Source organism: Mytilus californianus, unplaced genomic scaffold (assembly GCF_021869535.1).
Source record: "Mytilus californianus isolate M0D057914Y unplaced genomic scaffold, xbMytCali1.0.p SCAF_1, whole genome shotgun sequence".
Classification (NCBI taxonomy): domain Eukaryota; kingdom Metazoa; phylum Mollusca; class Bivalvia; order Mytilida; family Mytilidae; genus Mytilus; species Mytilus californianus.
In genome coordinates this window covers 93797321-93822652 of record NW_026262581.1, presented here as the reverse complement: position 1 = coordinate 93822652, position 25332 = coordinate 93797321, and the positions used below count along the sequence as shown (strand labels likewise).

The window sequence follows — 25332 nt, the reverse complement described above, 5'->3', positions numbered from 1 at the left end:
AAAAAATGTAAAAAAATATCTTTAAAGGGCAATAACTCCAAAACAAGTCGATTGAAGATTTCGACCATTATGGCTCATTTGAAGATCTTGTCTTGCTGATCATTTGTGCTATTTAAAGTTTATATCTATCTATAACAGTTTTCAATATAATAGGCATTAATGGTAAAAATTGTCATTAAAGGGCAATAACTTCAATAATGACGATTTTGGTCATGTTGACTTATTTGTAGATCTTGTCTTGTTGATCATTTTTGCTTGTATTGTTTCTATCTATCTATCATAGTTTTTAAGATATTAAGCAAAAACGCAAAAAATTGGTAAAAATCGTCATTAAAGGGCAATTACTATATAATAAGAAGTCATTTGACGATTTCGCCCATGTTGACTTATTTGTAGATCTTGTCTTTCTGATTATTTTGGCTATTTAAAGTTTCAGTCTATCCATATTAGTATTCGAGATAATAGGAAAAAATTTTAAAAATGGTAAAATTTGTCATTTTAGGGCAATAACTCCTATAAGCAGTCATCTGACAGTTTTAACACAAATAGACAATAGGTAGATCTCAACATTCTAAACATTTTTGCTCCTGTCAGAATTTCATTCAACATATTGAAATATTCAAAGTATTGGCTAACAAGTTTTAGGTTTCTGAACAGATTTTAATACAACTCCTCACTATCAAGCTACTGGCCATTTGTGAAGTCATTTTGGTTAGAAGTTACTGGAAATAGTGTGATGAAAATATTAAATATTTTTAGGTTCATCAACATATTTAACAATTAAAAGTATCAGCAAACAGGAAATGGGTGCCTAGCACTTCAGAAAAGAGCTCATAGGTTGCATTTCATCACTGTTAAGCTGACAAAACATGGAATGATTCTGTTCAGTAGTACCTGAGAAAATTGTGCCAAAAATATATGATGGACAAATGGACAGACAAAATGAATGCAATGTAACCTCCACTCTTAGAGTAGGGAGTATAAAATCAATTATAGCGGGTTTATAAAATCAAACAAAATGTTTCAATTATTTATTATTTTTTTCACTTATATTATATCAATTGCTTCAACATTACATATGCAACAATAACATTTCACATACATGCAATTCATTATGTATTATTTACTTTTTTAACATTATTTAACATCCAATAATTAAGCATAACACCATTTTAAAATGTATACTATAAAGCATAGATAAACCACAATACACAACATAAACAATATCACAGATCCTAAGATAAAAGAACAGTAAAATGGAAAAGCAATCTATCCAAAGACATACTGCAAATGCAACAATCTATCCAACAGCATGATGGAGAACCAATAATCTATCAAAAGACTTAACAAAATAACAATGGTTTATCCCAATACCTGATGGGAAAAGAAAAAAATCTATCTGAAGACATGATGGGCAGCTGTAGCCTATCCATTGACATGAAGGAAAGCAATATCCTATCAAAATAGATGATGGAAAGGAAATATCTACCTACAGATATGAAAGAAAAGCAACAGTCTATTAAAAAGAACATGATTGAAAAGCATAGACATGTTGGCCTACCGAAATTCATTTTTCTGACTCCTAGCCAACCTGTTTTTGTTCTTATTCCTTAATGCAGAATACTTAGTGAATTAGCAATCTGCAAGTCTTTTGTTTGACACGGCCAGGGATCTAAACTATGACCACCAACACTCAAGAGGATCACTCTGGTGGTTTAGACATAATGGAAAAGCATTAATGTATCCAAAGACCTGGCAAAATTCTCCTCGTAACTGGTTATGGCTTAACTGTTGTTAGGTTTATTATGTTGTTTTACTTTCTAGTAAATGCGGATGTTTTGGTGGTAGTCATCTAAATTTTGAAAATTACAGAAAAAAAAACCAACCTTCATGAAACATTAACTTTATGTATACCAAAACATTTTCATTCACCAAAGTCCTGATATCTATAGAGATATTATTAACATTATCTACAAAAAAAGTCAAGTAATTGCACTAATATTAAGGAATACTGTCTTGAGCAGTATATCATATTGCACAAGCTTGCAAGAGCAATAGGATATACTATGAGGGACATCAGAGCCAAACTTGTTTTGTTCATTAATATGTGAAAAAACACACATTTTTAAAGAAAAACGGTCCAAATCTTTTGAACAGTAGAGAAATGTTTAAAAAATTATATAACACATACATTTTCTTGCCTTTAAAAAACATTATTGTGTGAAAATTTTGTTATGGTTAAAGAAATGTTTTAATTTAATGAATAAATTCTACAAATTTAAAGGTAATTCTAAAACAATAAAACTTAGGTTGCTCATCTACATTGATCCAAGTATTCTTGAAAGTTTTGGAAAGATGAGTCTAAGTGAAATGTGTTCAGATAGACTAACTATTTGGTTAACCTTAGTATGTCCTTTCTTTAAAAGTGTATATAAAAATAAAGACCATGAAAACAAATCCTCAATTACTTGCAGTAAACGAAGAAAATGTATGTATTGTCTGTTTGTTTTTTTTCACACATTGTTGTCAATATAACCGAATTTTATGCGACTGTCATACAAGTGAGAGGTTTAGCTAGCTATAAAACCAGGTTTAATCCACCATTTTCTACATAAGGAAATGCCTGTACCAAGTCAGGAATATGACAGTTGTTTTCCATTTGTTTGATGTATTTGAGCTTTTGATTTTGCCATTTAATAAGGGACTTTCTGATTTGAATTTTCCTTGATGTTCGTTAATTTTGTTATTTTACTTTTTAATACAAAGACATAATAACTTTGTGACATATAAGCCAAGCTAAAAGAGGATTAAAAGATGTGGCACTCCTACAATGTAAAGATAGTGGTCCCTCAGACTCTACATCTGTCAATAATGATTTCATACATATGCATGCAATATATAAATTTTGAATAGGAAAACAATTCTGCTGTACTTTTAAGTCTAAGACTATACAATAACAAATACTATCAATCTCTGAAAACAAAAACTGTTAGTTTCTTTGGCAATATGGAGACTTCAGACTTTTCTGACAACAGTTATTCCGGCATCACATCTGTGAGTATTCATAGAGGGGTCTAATACTGACCATTTTCCTGTTAGAGGATCATAACATTCCACTGTGTTCAATAATGTATTACCATCATACCTAAAGCAAATAAAAATAGCACACTAAAAGGTTATAAAATCATACTAAAATTACAGCTTATATAGAATTCTGACACTTTTTAATGTTTTGTGTATTTAGCTTTCATAATTTTTAATGGATAGTTCACCTGATGACAGTTATCAAAAAAATGTGTATTCAACACTAAAATGAGTATCATATATTCATAATGTAACATGTTCAAATTCAGTGGAAAGTCTTTCTTTAGAAACTTCTATTAATTGAATTTTTTTAAACACACAATTCCATGAAGAAGTGAAAAAACAACTCTGGGTTTGAATCAGAGTGTTTCATGGAGCTTGTATGAAGAATGCCATTCAGCCAATTTGATTAAAATACAGATCCTGTGTCCACGCTTCGCTTACAAGGATCAGACAACACTTTATTCTACTTTCTGTTCTGGTAATTGTTACATCAGCCAATGAAATTTCAGCCTTCAAATTCTTGAAGGTGTGTATCATTACAAAAAAAACCAGAGGATCATGAAAGGTCTTTAAAACAGAAAGTAAAATGAAATGTTGTCAGATCCTTGTAAGCAAAACTTGAACACAGTATCTGTATTTTAATCAGATTAGCCATTCAGCACCAGCCATAACGATTGTAAAAGTCCATTTAGCAATAGCTATAAAGATTGTAAAAGTGTAAGAATTTTGTCAAACCAATCAAAATATTGGAATTCTGTAGTTGCCAAGAAATTAAAAAATTCTTTGTTTTTCAGACAGACAGAAGGATGGAATGATGGATGGAGCTAAACAACTACAGAAGATAACACAATTGTATCATTATATAAAAAACAATATTTGTGTTTACATAAAATAATATTGAAATTAAATCAATGTGAATTTATTGTCAGCTAATTATATAAACATATTTCCTCCTACATGTATCAATGATAAATATTCTTTACCCAGCAACAACTAAGAGTTTCCCTCTAAGTACACAAGCACCAACATAACATCGTGGGACCACCATTGGTTGCAGAGATGACCATTGCTGAGTGTGAATACTGTAGGATTCAACGCTTGATAAATGGTCTGTACCATCATACCCGCCGCAAACAAATATCTGTCCATTTAATACTGATACTCCAGCACCTATATATAGGTAAGAAGAAAGGAATATATATTTAATAATAGTGGTGGCCATATTTGAAGGTAATTAGAGCCTTAATCTTTAAAATGGATCATTGATATGTTTTTCTATACAAAGACAACATCCTAGCTACTGGAAGGTAATTATAATTTTATTATGTCAACATGTTTTAACTATGGACCCGCCAACTTTGGTTGGGCCATATAGTGTTAGCCTTATCTGTCATTCCGCAACGAACAGTTAAACAGACTTTTTTTCTAAACGCCTTCACATTTCACATATCGAGTCAACTATGATGAGTTACAGACTGAGTTTACGTTTGGTTCTGCTTTGCTGATTTTTGCCGAAATTACATGCTTTGGACATTGAAAAGGAGTTGGTTCACTAACTCATAATTTTGGCCCTAAAAATCTGATTTTTTTTACTGTGATGATTATGTAAAAATTGGATGAAAAAAAATGTTAAAATGTCCAAGTGTTTCAGTTAAAAAATTTCCACCAATTGCGTCATTAGGGATGTATTTGCGACGTCATAAATGTAGGTGAATTTCGTTAAAACCTGATTTTTTGCTGAATATTGCAAATTTTGATACAGTTTTCTGAAAAATTAACAGTGGCGCCACCCTTTGCCTACACATTTATTTGCTAAAATATTTTTTAATTTACCATATTCTTTACTTTTCAACCAAAATTTCAATGGGTGAGGGGTGGCACCACATATAAAATCATGATATAGGGAGCAAAGGTTGACAAATTTCAAGAAAATTGAACGAAAATGAGATCTATTCCTCTTTCAGGCTAGTATATTTATTAATACGAAGCAGATATATAATTTTTCTTCTTATACTTTCAAATATATCTCATTTAGCAAAACATACACATTATATTTACTTAAACAATTGAAATTTAAAAATTACACCTTTACAGGGCTGTTTATTAGGGTTCCTGGCTATACTCCTTTCATGAAAATAACAGTTATATGGACTTTTGTTCTAAATGCCTTCACATATTGAGCTGATTTTTAGTATGTAAGTCTACTTTGATGAGTTACAGATCAAGTTTACATTTGGTTCAGCTATGTAGATTTTTGCTGAAATTACAGGTTTTGGACATTGGAAATTTTGTGAAAATAAAAGTTATAGAGATTTTTTTTCTAAACGCCTTCAAATATTGAGCTGATTTTTAGTATATGAGTCTACTATGATGAGTTACAGATCGAGTATACGTTTGTTTCCACTTCACTTACTTATGATTAATGTTAACTTTTAACAATACATTTATCAAAATGTTTGGGCAGAACAAATCATATATTTTCATATCTATGTGATTGTATCTTCTCTTTACTATACAGTTCAAAGAGCTGCCTTTTTTATTTGGCAAATGGTGATCTAAAGAAAACCAATAATTGCAATTTCATTGTGTCTTTAGAAGCCTAAGTTGAATAATCACATCTATTCAAATTTAGCATAGAGAACTTTTATTTACCTGAACGTCTACAAGACATAGGTGATATATTGCACCATTGTTCTGTGTTAGGATCATATTTTTCTGCAGAGTCTAGAAGATTTATGCCATCATATCCCCCAACACAATAGATATTATCTCCTGCAACAACAAGTCCTGCCCCTTCACGTCCCACGGCCATACCACTTAATGTTCTCCACTGATCAGTCCCAGGATTATAACATTCCATACTGGTGTGTCTACTATACCCATCAAATCCACCACATACATATATCTCTCCTGTAAAATTGGACAGAAATTTTTTTTATCAGTAAAATATAATGCACTTAATTGAAAGAATGTGGACTGGTAATTATTGTGTGCTTGTCTTTGTATTTTTTAGCTGTGACTGTTCAGTTTTCCTCTAACACAGTTGTTTTGGAACTGATCTATTCACAAAGAGGAGTTACTATTTTTTTTTCTTGTGACTTATATTAATTTTTCATCTTTTTACTGTTGCCATATAAATCTTTAAATTTTAACTCTTAAGGATGTTCGCTATTCTGTTTCAAAATAACAAGTTTTTTAAAAGACTGATTTTAATTGATAGTATATTAATAAAGGAACTAAAAAAGCAGAAAAAAATGAAGGGTCCGTGTGCTTGTTTTCGAGATATAAGCCATTGACAATTTTGCGGGCAATGATTCTCTCTAGATTTTTCATACATTTAACATTGGCACCTTTTTTCTTTCAAAAACTATGAAAAAATAACAAGGATTTTATAAGATTTTTAAATATGGCTTTTTAAACTATATGTAATAAAATTATGAAAACAAAAGTAGGGGTTAGCGGGCAAAATTTTTAATGGCACTGCATAGATAAAACCAGAGAATTCTGAATATCTGGCAAAAATTCAAAAACAAGAGGAGCGAACATCCTTAAAAAGTAAAAATAACAAAATAACAAGAACGCACACGTTTTCAGAAGTTGGTGTCTAACAGGTCTGAAAAGTGCTCACATATTTCAACTTATCACTGTCAAGCTGCTGACCAAATATAAAGGCATTCTGTTAGGTAGTTGGACAAACGAATGTACAGACGACTGGACAAGGTAAGGGCAATATAGCCCAAATTTTAGAGTGGGGGTTTAAAATGTGAGTTTTGTGTCTGACATTTCAAATGACATATTATAATAAAATGCTCCGCAGGGCGCAGCTTGATACGACCGCAGAGGTCGAACCCTGAACAGTTGGGGCAAGTATGGACACAACATTCAAGCTTGATACAGCTTTGCATTTGGATTGTGATTAAATATTCGACACAGCATAGGTTTCTAACACAGAATGAATGTGGTCTAAGAACTTAAAAATTTTAAATTGGACATTCACCTATTTTGGTCCAATATCCAAAATCTAAATACATGGTTGGATTCAGCATATCAAAGAACCTCAAGAATTCAATTTTTGATGAAATCAAACAAAGTTTAATTTTGGACCCTTTTGACCTCAATGTGGACAAAGTTGATAACAGGGCCCAAAAATCAAAAATCTAAATACATGGTTAGATTCAGCATATCAAAGAACCCCATATATTCAATTTTTGTTGAAATCAAACAAAGTTTAATTTTGGACCCCGATTTGGACCAACTTGAAAACTGGGCCCATAATCAAAAATCTAAATACATGTTTAGATTCAGCATATCAAAGAACCCTAAGAATTCAATTTTTGTTAAAATCAAACTAAGTTTAATTTTGGACCCTTTGGACCTAAATGTAGACCAATTTGAAAACGGAACCAAAAATTAAGAATCTAAATACACGGTTAGATTTGGCATATCAAAGAACCCCAATAATTCAATTTTTGATGAAATCAAACAAAGTTTAATTTTGGACCCTTTGGACCTCAATGTGGACCAATTTGAAAACGGGGCCCAAAATCCAAAAACTAAATACACGGTTAGATTCAGCATATTAAAGAACCCCAAGAATTCAAGAATAAAACCCCATTGAAATTGGTCTAGAAATAAGCAATTTATACGAAGTATCTTCTTTTGCACAATACTGTGCAATTAAATATTTCTTGCTATTGCGCAATACTGTACAATTGACAATTTCTTGCTATTGCACAATATTGTGCTATTGGATATTTCTTGCTATTGCGCAATACTGTGCAATTGAAGATTTCTTGTTATTGCGCAATACTGTGCAATTGAAGATTTCTTGCTATTGTGCAATACTGTGCAATTGAAAATTTCTTGCTATTGCACAATACTTATTATATAATAATTTACACATCCTGTTTGGTGTGTATCTCCTACCATATCATTATTATTTGCTTTCAAATATAAATCAGAAATAACCAACTTAAAATGGAAAATTTTAAAAGAAAAAAAAAAGAAAAAAAGAAAAAAAATGAAAAAAAAAAAAAATCCCCCCCCCCAAATTTGTTGAACCCCCTTATGATTCATCACCCCCAAACTCAATTCCAGCCTTCCCTTTGTGGTATGGTACCTTGCAGTACAATTTCAGAGAGATCCTTACACTTGAACACAAGTTATTGTCTGGAAACTAGAAAAATGTGTTTTTTGGCCCCTTTTTGGCCCCAAATCCCTAAACGTTTAGGGCAATTACCCCCAAACTCAAACCCAGCTTTCCCTTTGTGACATGGAACCTTGTAGTACAATTTCAGAAAGATCCATACACTAACACACAAGTTATTGTCCTGAAACTAGAAAAATGCTTGTTTTTTGTCCCTTTTTTGCCCCTAATTCCTAAAATATTGAGGCAATTACCCCCATCATCAATCCCAGCCTTCACTTTGTGGTATGGTACCTTGCAGTACAATTTCAGAGAGATCCATATACTTGAACACAAGTTATTGTCTGGAAACTAGAAAAATTCTTATTTTTGGCCCCTTTTTGGCCCCCAATTCCTAAACGTTTCGGCAATTACCCCCAAACTCAATTCCAGCTTTCCCCATTGTGATATGGAACCTTGTAGTACAATATCAGAAAGATCCATACACTTACACACAAGTTATTGTCATGAAACTAGAAAAATGCTTGTTTTTTGCCCCTTTTTTGGCCCCTAAATCCTAAAATTTTGAGGCAATTACCCCCAAAATCAATCCCAGCATTCCTTTTGTGATATGGAACCTTGTGGTACAATGTCAGAGAGATCCATACACTAACACACAAGTTATGTCTGGAAGTTACAAAAATGCTTATTTTTGGCCCCTAGTTCCTTTACTGTTGGTACCATAACCCCCAAAATCAATCCCAACCTTCTTTTTGTGGTATTGAACCTTGTGGTAAAATTTCATAGAGATCCATTCACTTAAACTAAAGTTAGAGTGCGAAAACCAATGTGTCTTCGGACGACAACGGCAACGACGACGCCAACGTCATACCAATATACGACCACAAAATTTTTTTTGCGGTCGTATAAAAATCTGCTTGAATAGATAAAAATTTGACAAATCCATAACTATGCTATTATTGTATTTAACAATGTCAACCTGAAACAAGGCATCTATTTGTAAGATTAATAATTTCGGCCTAATTCTAATTATCAGGGATAAACTTCATGTTGTATCGACACATAAAAGGCATATAGCCTATCAATAAAGCCATATTTTTTTACAAGTTAAAACCAAGGACATAATAATTATATTGACATTATCAAGTACTATATAAAAATAAGGAGATGTGGTATGATTGCCAATGAGACAACTATCCACCAAAGTTAAAAGGAAGTGGATGTAAGCAATGGCAACCGTACAGCCTTCAACAATGAGAAAAACCCATACCGTATAAACAGCTATAAAAGGCCCGACATGAAAAATATGAAACAATTCAATTGAGAAAACTAACTTCTATAATTCTTGACTATAGAAAATATTTCATTTTGGTACGACAAAATTTTTCACACTTGGAATACATTTTTTTTCAGTATTGACAATATTAATGCAATAATCACATCAATAAATAACTCTCATAAATATCTGTTATACCTCTGTAGACACAAACTCCAGCTAATCCCCTTCTCTGTGTCATAGCTGAAACAGACTGCCACTGTGGATCATCTGAAGACAGGTCTAAACATTCCACCAAACTCAATCTTGATTGGCCATCATAACCACCAATAATATAAACCTTTCCATTTAATGATGCAGCAGCAACATATCTTCTTCTTTTTGATAAATTCTATAAAAAAGTGTTTCATTGTTAAAATAGCTCAGCTGGAAATATGCATATCTGATTAAATAAAGATACTTTTACTTTATCTTTATCATTAAATGAAATGCTTATCCCTAAAGAACTTAAAACTTGTAACAATCAAACAATATTTCTGCTGATGATATTTCTAGGAGTATTTTCTAAATCACAGCTATCAACTTATTAGATACTTTTTACAGAAGTAAATCAAAGCCTCAGCATTATATTTCTATCATAATTGGATGAGTTACATTTTTTATTAGGGTTTAAATGTCTTTAAAAAAATCTTTGTCAATAAATTTTCATGAAAAAAAACCTTTTTTTTAAATTTATTTTTGTTACAACATTGCAATGAGATATAATTTTCTTTAATAACCATAACCATATGAAATTTAAGGTATTTACAGGTTTGCGAGTCCATTGTTCAGTTTTAGGATCATACTGTTCAACAGCTTCTACCATGTTCTGGTGAGATCCAAATCCTCCCATTACAACAAGTATGTCATCTGTACCTGTACAATATCAAATTTCTAGTTTTATACATATATATTCTTTGTCCCTTTTCAAGGAAGATGCAGAATTCTATTTACTTTGAAAAGGTGTATTTTTGCAGGGTTTACATTTTCGTGTTTTCAAACGCCAAACTGGTTTGTGAGGTTTTATTTCGACATTTTTCTTGTCCAACAGTATGATCTTCTATAAAGATTAAATGTACAGGAGGGGAAATTTTCAGGTTTTTATGTCAAAAGTGAAATTTGCCAAAATAAACCCATTGAAAAATTCTCCTACTTAAATAGCTGCCCAGTCCATCTAAAGAGATTATGTTTAAGGTGCATACAGCCATATACGGTAAATTCAGAAATAATTGCGTGCATTCATTATTGCATTTTTTGAAGACTGGACAAACATGTGAGATCAATTATTGCAATTTCAGGCAGATTTGCATACAGATATATGTATAAGATATCGGAATGTGAGTTCTTATTATTGCAATACTCACCCAGTTGCATAAAGCCACATTATTCGCATTAATAAAAACCTCGCAATAATTTCTAAATTTACAGTCATGACGATACTGTGGATGCATTTATTTTGTGGGTATCAATTTTCGTGGATTGAGGAAAACTATTATTTTCATGCATATTTGATTTCTTGGTTTTGACAAAGTCTGCATAAAAGCATGTAGAAAATTTGTAATTTGTTGATCATTTAAATTTGTAGTTCACCTGTACCCACGAAATACAACGAAATTGGTGTCCCACGAATAATATTTAATCCACAGTTTAAGTTACTACAAATGTGTTAAAACCATAAAAATATTCTCATCTGATATACATGTAATATCTGTCACTGGACATTAACACATCATCACCCATGCATATGTCATGTCTTGCCTTTTATTAAAAAATGTATAACAGTATATGAATTAAAAATATTTTAAATTGGTACAAACTCATGAGGAGACTTTTAAGGATCCTGATAAAGATGATACAAATGAGTTTATAAAAATCAAAATTTGTATATCAAACAAGCCTTTTGCAGCTGTATAGACAGCTTGAAGGTTAAGATTGTAATTTGTTATACTAGAAAACAGCCATTAAAAGATTTGAAATTATGAAAAGGATACTCTATTATGTGTAGGCATTATTATTTTTTATGTTAACTTTCAATAATTAGACCTTACCTATACGTTGCTTTGTCCTTGTGCCACACATCTGATTCCTCAAGTCAGGTCGCAAATGGAACTTCTTAGCTTCATCAAGTAAATCTCTACATTCATGACTCTTTTTAATTAACACCTAAATGAACAAATTGATGAGGTTTTAATTTCAATAAACAGTAATTTTTTGGATAATATGGAAGTTTAAATGCATTGTTTTTCATATTCAGACATAATTTAATGTGAACACCATGCATTATTCACTACATACCTAAATAAAATGCTCCGCTGGGGCACAGCTTGATACGACCGCAGAGGTCGAACCCTGAACAGTTGGGGCAAGTATGGACACAACATTCAAGCTTGATACATCACTGAATTTGGATTGTAATTAAATATTTGAAACAGCATAGGTTTCTGACACAGAATGAATGTGGTCTAAGAACTTAAAAATTTTTAATTTACCTTTTCAAACCATATCATTATTATTTGCTTTTATATATAAATCAGAAATAACCAATTTAAAATGGAAAATTTCAAAGAAAAAAAAGGAAAAAAAAATCCCCCCCCAAAATTTTTTGAACCCCTTATGATTCATCACCCCAAACTCAATCCCAGCCTTCCCTTTGTGGTATGGTACCTGGCAGTACAATTTCAGAGAGATCCATACACTTGAACACAAGTTATTGTCTGGAAACTAGAAAAATGCTTGTTTTTTGGCCCCAAATTCCTAAACGTTTAGGGCAATTACCCCCAAACTCAAACCCAGCTTTCCCTTTGTGATATGGAACCTTGTAGTACAATTTCATAAAGATCCATACACTTACACACAAGTTATTGTCCTGAAACTAGAAAAATGCTTGTTTTTTTTGCCCCTTTTTGGCCCCTAATTCCTAAAATTGTGAGGCAATTACCCCAAAATCAATCCCAGCCTTCCCTTTGTTGAATGGTACCTTGCAGTACAATTTCAGAGAGATCCATACACTTGAACACAAGTTATTGTCTGGAAACTAGAAAAATGCTTATTTTTGCCCCTTTTTGGCCCCTTATTCCTAAACGTTTTATGCAATTACCCCCAAACTCAATTCCAGCTTTCCCTTTGTGATATGGAACCTTGTAGTACAATTTCATAAAGATTCATACACTTACACACAAGTTATTGTCATAAAACTAGAAAACTGCTTGTTTTTTGCCCTTTTTTGGCCCCTAATTCCTAAAATTTGGAGGCAATTACCCCTTAAATCAATCCCAGCATTTCCTTTGTGATATGGAACCTTGTGGTACTATGTCAGAGAGATCCATACACTTACACACAAGTTATTGTCATGAAACTAGAAAAATGCTTGTTTTTCCCCCTTTTTGGCCCCTAATTCCTAAAATTTGGAGGCAATTACCCCCAAAATCAATCCTAGCATTCCATTTGTGATATGGAACCTTGTGGTACAATGTCAGAGAGATCCATACACTAACACACAAGTTATGTCTGGAAGTTACAAAATGCTTATTTTTGGCCCCTTTTTGGCCCCTAATTCCTTAACTGTTGGTACCATAACCCCCAAAATCAATCCCCACCTTCCTTTTGTGGTATTGAACCTTATTGTAAAATTTCATAGAGATTCATTCACTTAAACTAAAGTTAGAGTGCGAAAACCAATGTGTCTTTGGACGATGACGACGACGACGCCAACGTCATACCAATGTCTAAAGTTAATATCATAGATTTGATATAGAGTCCGATTTAATGGAAACTACAGAATGCAATGTTCTGAATGGATTTAAGGGAGGGGGGAGGGGTGGAGGGGGGAGGGGGGTGTACATGAGACAAAGGACACTTTTGGCTAAATTTGGTTCTTAAATGGATCTTTTTCTTAATGCTAGGTAAAACAAACCTCTGCATAAGAATATAAAATAGGCTCCAAAGTCTGCACATTATGGAGATGGATGTTGTCAAAATATGATATTAGAAAAAACTTGGCCACAACCTATGATTCAAATGTTCTAGAGTGTGACTGAGAGGTGCCAATGTTTATATTGAATCCCTAGACACCACAATTTTTGGATCAGGGGTTGCTTCCACAGCAAACAGTACTAAAAATTGTTATAAATTATGGAAAAATTGGACCAAACTGACATTACAACATAAAATAATACATAACTAAGGGGACATAACTTCATAATTTATAATGTGTTGTGCCAAAAAGAAGTCATTCTGTATCAATAGTTATATCACTACAATTTCTATGTTAAATTTGTAGTACTTTATCATTAAACAAACTTTTAAATCTTATGGCAAATTTTAACCCTTTGTGAACCTATAATTTAATCAACTTGTGGAAAATCAAAATTTATCAAACTTGTCAAAATCAGTTTAAATGCATAATTTCAGAATTAGAGAATCAATCAATATATAATACATGTACCATAAATGATACTGTAACTACTTACTTCTTCATCAGCAACATCTGTTATAAATTTGGCTGTTAAAATTGGCAGACGAACATGATGCAACAACCGTGGTAACAGATGTGTACGAGATTCTTCTTTATGTTTTACCCAATTGATAACTGATTGATAAACTGGCTCTTCTGTGTTCACCTTTGATTTTAAAAAAGATTTATACATGTATTATCAAAAATATTTCAGAAAAACTGAAATACTGGTTGCCTTTCTAATATTTTGACATACACTTTAAATATGTCCTAAAAAATAAAAATTCCAAAGGTTTTTTAAAATCTTATAAACATCACCAGTAACTGACACAGCAAATGGTAATGCATGCTCACTTAATGCTTGATACCAAATTTCAGGAAGCTCTGATTCTTAGTTCCTGAGAAAAAATGAAACGAAAATTTCATACATTGCCCTTATGTGTAAGTATATACATTGTATAAGTGTTCGGTAATCAATAAACTGGCTACATGAGCAATGGATGTAAAAAGAAATCACACAGTTTAGCATGCTCACAGGAATCTTGATATCAAGGGGCAGCAGGGGTATAATAAATTTAAACAATAGATTAACAATTTATTTGTTAGACCAGGAGGTAAATATCTGTAGGATTCTAATCACATGCAAAGTGTTGAAAAAACACAGGTAGCCTCATCAATTAAACACCCTGTAAAAGGTGAGTCAGATAAACCTTTGGACAAGACACAGTTAATAAGTAGTTGGTTTACATGTATTGTGGGATACTCTCAAAAATGTTAGTTTTATTACCTTAATTGCTGTCCAGATCAATTCAGGACAAAGCTGGTGTCTAAATGACAAAATAATTGATCATCATACTTCTGAATATTTATGTAAAAAAAAGAAGAGATACTAAGGGGCAATCAAAACTCAAAAGTCAAAGAAAAACAGATACCGGTAACACCATTGTTAAAAGAAAAACAATGAAAAGACAAACAAAAGTCATGAAAACACTGTACAGATATGGCATACTATTTTGATATTTCATGGTCCTTGCAGAGTGAGAGATAATATAAAACAAATCCTCATTGAAAACGTTATTATTAGATATGTACATGTATGTTAATAGTTGTGGCATTGTATCAAAGGTTGCCTCAATTTGTTTTGAGGGTTTTTGCTTTTACGTTTTTTTGGCTGTTTCATTTTAGTAAATTCTTACCTGCAGGCTATCACACTTGACCAGGGATTCTACTTGGTCTATAGGTAAAGTTTTAAATTCATCATATTTAATGATTTCTTCATAGTGTTTCAAACAGAAACTGTCTGCAGCCTCAAGGAGCTCATTACAACTATGCTGCTCAGCAAATATTTTAATACCTAAACAATTTGTAGCATCAAGCTGCTTTTCTAGAAAGGAACTACAAGCCTGCTTAACACCTACAATATAAAGCATTCATAGTTGGTAATAGTTGTTGAACTCTGAAAGAAAAATACTTTTAATCAGATGTAAAGAGATCTATCACAACAATGGACACATGATGGAATTGCATTTTTTTCAGATATCATTCTTTTCAATAGTGTTTAGGATTTCATAATAACTATTCCAGTTTGTGTTCATTTGGAAAAATAGCCCTTCCAAGAATTTTATGTGAGAAAATAAGGACCTTTACAAATGTTTTAATAGTTTTACAATTATTTCAAAAGCACGAAGCAGCACTATCAAACTATATTGCTAATACGTGTACATGTATTTGTATTTATGAAGCAGTCTTTTTTCCTGACAATAATGGTCAAACAATTCTAGAGAAAGAAAACATAAAAATTATCAAACTTTTTGTACAATGAAAGTCAATGTTTATGTGCATCATTACCTGTGATCTGAAGCAAGCTGGCTGCAGGAAGTAATTCCTGGACATTCTCTTTTTCTGTACATTAACTTATGCACTGAAGCAGACAAGCTGCTGGAAGTGATACCTGAACATTCCCTGTTTCTGTGTATTTACCCGTGAGTTAACGCAGACAAGCTACAGGAACTAATTCCGGATTATTCTCTGTTTCTGTGTATTTACCCATCAGTTGAAGCAGACAAGCTACAGGAACTAATTCCTGAACATTCTCTGTTTCTGTGTATTTACCCAGGAGTTGAAGCAGACAAGCTACAGGAAGTATTTCCTGATTATTCTCTGTTTCTGTGTATTTACCTGTGAGCTGAAGCAACCAAGCTACAGGAACTGATATCTTATTATTCTCTGTTTCTGTGTATGTACCTGTGAGTTGAAGCAGACAAGCTGCAGTAACTAATTCCTGATTATTCTCTGTTTCTGTGTATTTACCTGTGATTTGAAGCAGACAAGCTACAGGAAGTATTTCCAGATTATTCTCTGTTTCTGTGTATTTACCTGTGAGCTGAAGCAGACAAGCTGCAGTAACTAATTCCTAGACCTTTTCTACACTGACATTTACCAGTGAGCTGAAGCAGACAAGCTACAGGAAATAATTCATGAACATTCTCTGTTTCTGTGTATTTACCTGTGAGTTGAAGCAGACAAGCTGCAGTAACTAATTCCTGATTATTCTCTGTTTCTGTGTATTTACCTGTGAGTTGAAGCAGACAAGCTACAGGAAGTATTTCCAGATTATTCTCTGTTTCTGTGTATTTACCTGTGAGCTGAAGCAGACAAGCTGCAGTAACTAATTCCTAGACCTTTTCTACACTGACATTTACCAGTGAGCTGAAGCAGACAAGCTACAGGAAATAATTCATGAACATTCTCTGTTTCTGTATTTTTACCTGTGAGCTGAAGCAGACAAGCTACAGGAACTAATTCCTGATTATTCTCTGTTTCTGTGTATTTACCTGTGTCCTGTGAGTTGAAGCAAACAAGCTACAGGAACCAATTCCTGGATATTTCCTACACTGACATTTACCTGTTAGTTGAAGCAAACAAGCTACGGCAACTAATTCATGAACATTCTCTGTTCATGTGTATTTATCAGTGAGTTGAAGCAGACAAGCTACAGGAACTAATTCCTGAACATTCTATGATTCTGTGTATTTACCTATGAGCTGAAACAGACGAGCTACAGGAACTAATTCCTGATTATTCTCTGTTTCTGTGTATTTACCTGTGTCCTGTGAGCTGAAGCAGACAAGCTACAGGAACCAATTCCTAGACATTTTCTACATTGACATTTACCTGTTAGTTGAAGCAAACAAGCTACGGGATTAATTCATGAACATTCTCTGTTGATGTGTATTTACCAGTGAGTTGAAGTACACTGACATTTACCTCTGAGTTGAGGCAAACAAGATACAGGAACTAATTCCTAGACCTTTTCTACACTGACATTTACCTGTGAGCTGATGCAGACAAGCTACAGGAACTAATTCCTAGACCTTTTCTACACTGACATTTACCTGTGAGCTGAAGCAGACATGCTGCAGTAAGTGATTCCTTGACATTTTCTACCCTGACATTTACCTGTGAGCTGAGGCAAACAAGCTACAGGAACTAATTCCTAGACCTTTTCTACACTGACATTTACCTGTGAGCTGATGCAGACAAGCTACAGGAACTAATTCCTAAGACATTTTCTACACTGACATTTACCTGTGAGCTGATGCAGACTAGCTACAGGAACTAATTCCTAGACCTTTTCTACACTGACATTTACCTGTAAGCTGATGCAGACAAGCTGCAGGAACTAATTCCTAGACCTTTTCTACACTGACATTTACCTGTGAGCTGATGCAGACAAGCTGCAGGAATTAATTTCTAGACCTTTTCTACACTGACATTTACCTAAGAGTTGAAGCAAACAAGCTACATGAACTAATTCCTATACCTTTTCTACACTGACATTTACCTGTAAGCTGATGCAGACAAGCTGCAGGAAATAATTCCTAGACCTTTTCTACACTGACATTTACCTTAGAGTTGATGCAGACAAGCTACAGGAACTAATTCCTAGACCTTTTCTACACTGACATTTACCTGTGAGCTGATGCAGACAAGCTGCAGGAACTAATTTCTAGACCTTTTCTACACTGACATTTACCTGTGAGCTGAAGCAGACAAGCTGCAGGAAGTAATTCCTGGACATTTTCTACACTGACATTCACAGTTTCTGTGTAAACAAAATCTAGTAAAACTCTCATCACATCAGCTGATATTTCATGTAAGGTTATTACACTTTTATCCTTCTCAGACATCTAAAAAAAATTGGAAAATATATTTTTACAATCATGTTTGTTTGGTTGCCAATTACGAATTAATTATTCATTTCTTCCAAAACAACACTCATGTCTTTAAATGTTTCTGTATGCAGTGTCAATTTATCTTATTTATTGCTTTAGTATTGATAAAAATTAATGGAGAATGTGTCCATGGACAGAGATGATGCCCCCACTTGCATATAACGTTATAAAAGGACATAACTAGAGAATTATAAAAGTGACACCACCCAAAATCGAACTGATCTGTGTTTTGTGGAAATAAGCATTGTGTATAAGTTTTATAACATTTGGTTGAGGCAAACTAAAGTTAGAGAAGGGAAACCAATTTCGGGAAGTTAGAACGTACAGACGGACAAGGGTAAACCTTAATGGCCCCTCTGCTATGGCGGGGGCATAAAAACTTTAACTAATGTAAATTTCATTGAAAATTATATACAAAGCAAGTATCTTAAATGTATTCAACTACCGGTAATGAAAAGATTATGGTGAAAATTATGTTTTGTACTTGGGAAATAAAGTATATGGTTGTTTTATTCAGTAAAAGAAGCTTCAGGGCACTGGTTGTCTTAGTTTATAGAGACTTGTTCTTTAGGGGTAGTCTCTGAACATGGTTAATTGTATTCACATCATCTTTTAACAGAGTGGTTAACAGTATAAACACTTGCTTTTTTGTTGACAAGTAAATGTTGCCCTCTTAGAAAGTCTGAAGTTTTCTGGTTTTAATGGGTGTTAGGTTTGCTCTTTTGCTGCATACCCCATCTCTATTTTTATTCAACTTGAAGATGTCAGGTATACATCAATAAGACAACGTATAATCAAAAGATATGAAACTAGATTGTTGATTGTTGCTTGATTTACTCCCAATGACAATTATTTCATGCATATTCAAGATGACATGAAACCATAAAATAGACACTTACAGGGCAATAGTTGATCATCAAGAATGAACATTTGTTTACTTTCACTACCGGTACTTACTTCATTTGTAAACATGGCACAAAAGTAATCACTACAGGCTGCCAGTACAACTCGATGAGCTGGAAATTCTTCTCCATCAACTTGTAACACAATATCACATAGTTTGTTAACCTTCCGTAAATTGTTCATTGTTGTCAAAATAGATTTAGCATGACTGTCTGTAAATATCTGTTGTGTTGTAATGATACTGTTCATACTGGTTGTCATTGTCAAATGATGAAAATGTCCAGCTTATTTTACTATAAGGTCACATTTTATTTGTGGTCTTCACATCACATGTAAATTGCACAACTATATATTTCCTTCATGTTTATTAATTGTAAGAATATTTAACAACAATATGAATTATATTTTTCAACTAAAATTGGATGTTGATTTGAATAAGTTTTTCATGATTACTTGTATAATCACTTTAATTTAACAGATCAAAATTTTAAAGGTATATTTTCTTCAAGGTCCTGTATCTTTTCTCTTTATACATGATTTCAACTCCATCTCAGTCAATACTTCCTGAAAAACTGAAATATAAAAATTAAATTTTTGTGCTTTCACTTTTCCATCATGCTACATGTACATGTACTTTATATTAGTGGAAGAAAACAGACAACAGTGAAGCAAACTGTTCTATAAAAGAAATTTTTCAGCAAAACTGATGTCATGGCAGATCTTAGATATACACTCTTATAGTTTTCTATACTCTTACATAATTAGATTTTAACATATTGTATTGTATATAGTTGAAAATTGTATATAGTTAAAGATTGTACATATTTGATGACCTTCAGATGTTATTTTTGTATTCTTATATATTGCTTTCTCATATCTGTTTCGTCTGTATCCCATCAAGATGAATGGTCTACATTGTACATGTATACATTTGTAGCTATCAACCATTTCAAATACCAACAGCAGCTGTCTATTTTATCTTTTAGAGTGAATATTTAAATTTCATATATACATGGGTGGTTTAGTCTCCCACTTTGGAGAAAAAATGTTTATATTTTCTCCTCTTTCAAGTTGAGTTTCAAACAGCGATATATTATAAGTAGCTGTTTTTGTTTTTTTTTTAAATTTACAAACTATGTGTAATGAATATCAGCGTGTTCAACTTAACCTAAAAAAAATTAATGAAATTGTATAGAAAGCTTTAATTCTAAAATCTAAATTCTCAATAGCATTTTCTAAAAGTCATTTCATAAAAGGTGTTGGTAAGCGGACAGAAAGTCACAAATTTGACAGGACAAAAAGTCACAAATAATTTGTTTATAATTGTTTGAATTAAATACATGTAGAAGTGAAAGTTCTTGAAATAATTTATTTTTATTACATATATTCATTTTAATTTAGGGAATTGTTCTGGGTCCGTTTGCCCTTATACCTTAAAAACTGAAGACCAAGTAATCTGCATGTATCTACACTTGAGAGCAAAGGAGCAAAGTTTAAAAAAAAAATGCCCTTTCATGTCTTACAATTTCGTAAATGCATTGTTTTTACTCATCCCAAGCTGACTATAGTTTACTTTAAAAAAAATGTTAGTCCCTGCTTACATTATTAGACCACCAAAGAAAATCAATAAAACAATCAGTTTGATCAAGACACATACCTGTCAACCTATGAAACTGAAAATGCAGGTCATGACCTGCATTGAAGAAGAAAATGTCAGGTCATAATGCGTATGAACTTTTTTGGTCCAATTTTAGTATTGAAAGTTTTTTTTATATACTATAACATATACATGTACCACTGAGTTTCCTAAAAATAATCACTTTTGTATTTGATAGGTATATAAATATTTATCATTAATTAAATATCTTTCTAAAGCATTGCCCTTTTATTGTTTTATTCACACTAGTTTTACTTCCTTTTACTTATGAATGTCATAAACCCCAGCTAACCAATTATAGCTAATGTGCTCCTATACACAGGAGGAAGATAAATAGAAAGAAGTTAGTGTGTTTCCTTTCAGTGTAATATCTAGAGCATATGGATTTGATTTAAAGCTTTTACATTTAAGTGATAACAAAATTATTCTCTCCAACAGAAATGTATTAAAAGGTTCAAATTGTTTTAAAATGATTTTTACAGGATATTTGATATTTGCAAACGGCAAATCTTTTAATCAGGACATAGACTTGTATGTAAAGCTTGACTGGCTTCAACTTTCTGTGGTACAATTAACAAACAATCCTCGAATTGTTACTTTTCAATCAAATGTAATGTTTTGATAGCTGTCATTGGCACGGTAAATAAGCAAATTCTAATTTCAATTGTTTACCTTTTCAAAGGAAAAACGCTGAGAAAACCGAAAGTATATATATTTGACTTCTAAATACCAGTCAGAAATACGGGTGAAAACAGGTTGTTTTCTGAAATCCCGGGTTATTTGAATACCCGGCGGGTATTTAAATCAAAGCATCGTCAATGTTGTGATCCAGCCATATTCATAGCTAGTCTATTCTTTTTCAAATATTTTTTCTCTTTTCATTTCCAATCTTACTGTAAAATTTCTATGTTAATGTCCAAAGCTAGGGAATTTTGCAATATTGATGCAAATATTGCTATATATATTGATTTTTCAATTTTAGATTCTGTCAGATTTTTATTTTAATAAATATTTGCAATTTAATGGTATTGACAAGAATGGAAAGGGAAATTGTCAAACAAGTAATATATTTGTTTATATGCCATTAATTATAACTGGCTTAATAATTTCCAGAAAGAGGCCTTGGAAATGCACTTTCTCAACAACAAAAATAAAAAAAATAATAACTATTTTTATCTGAATTGGTGTTCATTCTTCATGAAGAAAAAATACATTTCCTGTATTCAAATTTAAATGTACAATAATAAATATTGAATCTTGAATCTACAATTACCTAATGCTGAGATATTTCCATTTGCTGTTAAATAGCAATATAATGGGATATAAATGTAGAACAAACAAATAAATTTTATTGCAGAAAATGCTCAGGTTAGAGTTATGCAATTTTGTTTATTGTTTCAACCAATTTTCTGATAATTGTAACTAATTAATTAGAACTTGATTATTGACTTATGTCAGATGATAATGACACTGATTTTACAAGTGAAATAAAATTTGCTTGCATTTTTTATACATATTTTTTTCATTTTTTGTCTTTTCTTTGAAAAAAAACCACATTTGATTAATCATTCAGCTAGCTAGCAAAATTAACAGAATATTTTAATGTAGTGTAGATTAAAATAAATAATACATTTGTAGATTTACTATTGAGGTCAAGAATGTGTGTATTCAGTTAGGTGTGTAATAAATTGTGTCTATTTAATTATGTAACAGGTCATGAGATATTAACTGTTGTGAATTAAGACTGGGGTTGTTTCCAATTAATACTTACACCTTTGAGTGTAATTATTTGAAAATCATGACAGTTGATAATCATACTGACTCTTACTTGCCTGTGGAAAGAATTGGAGTAATACCATTTTAAAAAAGTGTGGGAATCAACTTAGATATATTAATACACTTATTGACCCAAATTTCATTGAACAATAACTTACACAACCATAAGATACTAATATAATTCATTCAAAATTCTTATCAACTGATTCAATTGATGTACAAATACTTTTTCAAATTAATTCTTAAATAGTAAATCATTATAAATTTTGATTTATAAAGGAACCATATACAAGTGTATATCTAAAATAAATGGGTTGTTCGGCCAATCTTTTCTTAATTTAAGGGCAAATAACATGTCAAAAGTTGACAGTTGATGATTAAAATGGTGTAGAAAGTTTCTGAAAGTCATAAAAATACATAATTAGTTTCATGATATGTCTTCAACTTAGTATTCTGCACCATCTCCAAAACCAGAGTGATCGCATAGATCCAGCATGGCTGAATCAAAAATCCTGTGTGAAGGGGGAAATTCTCTGGTGTAACCTGCAGAATACGGATCAGTTGACAGCTATGAAGACATCATAATCATACCTTATTAGCATTCTTATTTACAATCAACTGTAATAACAATTAATTCTAAATAATAACAAACATGACAAATGTACCAATTAAGCCAATCGTTGGTAGAAAAAAAGCAATTAATTTAAAATTATTTTCATGTTTTTTTCATGAATTTTGAGGTATGCATTATCTTTCATATTTACCAAAATAAATACTCTGCAGAGGTCTGTAAAAACATAATTACTAGATATATTGATAATTTTATTAAAAATAGGGTGAATGAACTCATGGGCGAACGCCACAGGCGAACGGACCATATACCTTGGTAAATGAAGGTTTATCAAATTTAATCATGCAAAGAATATATTTCTGGGCTCTACAAAGCTATTCAAGTATCAAGCCACCTTGACAAATTGGGCAGCAAGACATTTCGGCACCCAAGTCCGAAGACATTTCGGCAACCATTTTCGACATTTCGGGATCCGAACATTTCGGGACCAAGACAATTCGGCACCTCTTTTTTTAAAATATATTTATTAGGGAAAAATAGAGGATTGTTGCAGTAATATTATAATTCGTAGAATATGCATTACTAAAAAATAATCATCATTTAATTAAACCCTAAATAATTATGTATGTATGAATAAACATCATTTAATTAAATCATAATTGATTGTTAGATATGTTGTTGTTTGAATAAACATTATTTGATTAAATCATAATTAATTGTAGTTATGCATTAATCAGTATTGTATGTATAAATCTGATAATTCCTCAGGCTCAATAGAGATCAAAAGTGTATAGCTTGTGTTCTCGTTTGATCCTTACATTTGTTAAGACAACACAATACCTGAAAACTATATTTTATTGTTTTAATATTAAAAGCTATAAACATAACAGCGTGTGCAAGCCATAATGAGTAAATACCCAGAAACATATATAAAGGTCAACACTTTTGAAATCCTTTTCTTACACATTGTCAAACGACAGTTGTATACAGTGCCACAATATTGTGCGCCCTAGACAAGAGGCTTTACAATGTGGTGGCTGTCAAAAGTGGCAACTATGGTAATAGAACTATGCATTACATTAAAACTAGTACATGAATGGTGAAATCTATAAAATCCGAATGTTCATTGTATCAGGAAAAAGAATACACACAAATAAGACACCTATCAAAATGACTAAGCTTTCAATACAGTCTTCACAAATAATTAACAAAAAGAATACACCACTTAATAAGATACTTCTTCGAAGATACCATATACAATGTTGACAATAATGTTATAAATAGTGCAGGAAACAAATTAGTAATTTGTAAAAACAGTCAAACATAATTGCTATATATTAACACTAAACTTGCAGATTGAGTTCAGGCCCTCATACATATATCAGTGCCAGGTAATTTTAATTTTTGGTTCACTATATTTAGATCAAAGATAAAATAATTAATAAGGTGCTGATTTGTCTATGTTAGGTGCCGATTTGTCTAGGTGCCGATTTGTCTGGGTGCCGAAATTGTTTTCTTGAGGTCAATCATCTGACTTGGTCAGTTTTTTCTGCTTTCATGTGTCAAATTAACACAGGTTAAAATGATTAGGAAGCATTTACCTGACATACCTGGGGCATTAAACAGTAACATGCAAGGCCCTGTGGATTATCATACAATAATGAGTGCCAGTTTTATTACCAGAGAAAATTTCCATCAAAATTATCAACCTGCACGACAAGAAAGAAAAGGATGCAAATAAGCAGCATCCATCAAATAAACATTTTCCAAAAGCGATCTATTACCAAATTTTTACTTGCTTGACCGGAAATTTCACAGGTGCTTCATGTGGAGCAGGAACTACATACCCTTCCCGAGTGCCTGAAATCACGCCCAGTTTTATTTGGGTTCATGTTGCTCAGTCTTTAGTTTTTTTATTTTATGTTTATTTGTTTTATTATTGTTGTTTGTCTTTTTGTAGTTCTTAGTGTCTGTTTTATTTGACACTATTTTCGATTGTTCCAAGTGGGATCTTCATTTTTTCAACTGGACATTGAGAACTACAACAGGTTACAAGCATATAATTTTACCGATGTCACACCTTTATTTTATCTTTTAACAGGTGAATAATAAATCTGTAAAACTTGGATTTGGAAGGAAAATCTGCAAAATCTTCAACCAAATCTGGTCCTTCGTTGTATTTGATCGCA

General features: G+C 32.1%; 1 protein-coding gene across 1 annotated transcript; it reads right to left on the bottom strand.

The window, feature by feature from the left end:
• Positions 1-1018: 1018 nt before the first annotated feature.
• On the bottom strand, positions 1019-25332 carry LOC127710455 (kelch-like protein 12). The gene is made up of 11 exons (XM_052216311.1): positions 25224-25332; positions 19194-19711; positions 18038-18191; positions 15198-15415; positions 14018-14167; positions 11597-11711; positions 10318-10424; positions 9708-9900; positions 5740-5997; positions 4071-4257; positions 1019-3145 (listed from the first exon to the last, which is right to left on the bottom strand). The coding sequence occupies exons 2-11, from the start codon at positions 19398-19400 to the stop codon at positions 3016-3018; spliced, it is 1719 nt and encodes a 572-aa protein (XP_052072271.1). The 5' UTR covers positions 19401-19711; positions 25224-25332; the 3' UTR covers positions 1019-3015.

What these genes read in the sequence shown, in the direction of transcription:
- LOC127710455 (XM_052216311.1), bottom strand. Translation starts at nt 19,400, where the DNA reads ATGACAACCAGTATGAACAGTATCATTACAACACAACAGATATTTACA. An exon ending in GTGCCATGTTTACAAATGAA is followed by an intron (nt 18,192 to 19,193) that starts GTAAGTACCGGT and finishes AATTTTTTTTAG; the next exon opens with ATGTCTGAGAAGGATAAAAG. An exon ending in AACAATGGACTCGCAAACCT is followed by an intron (nt 9,901 to 10,317) that starts GTAAATACCTTA and finishes ACTTTTTTATAG; the next exon opens with AATTTATCAAAAAGAAGAAG.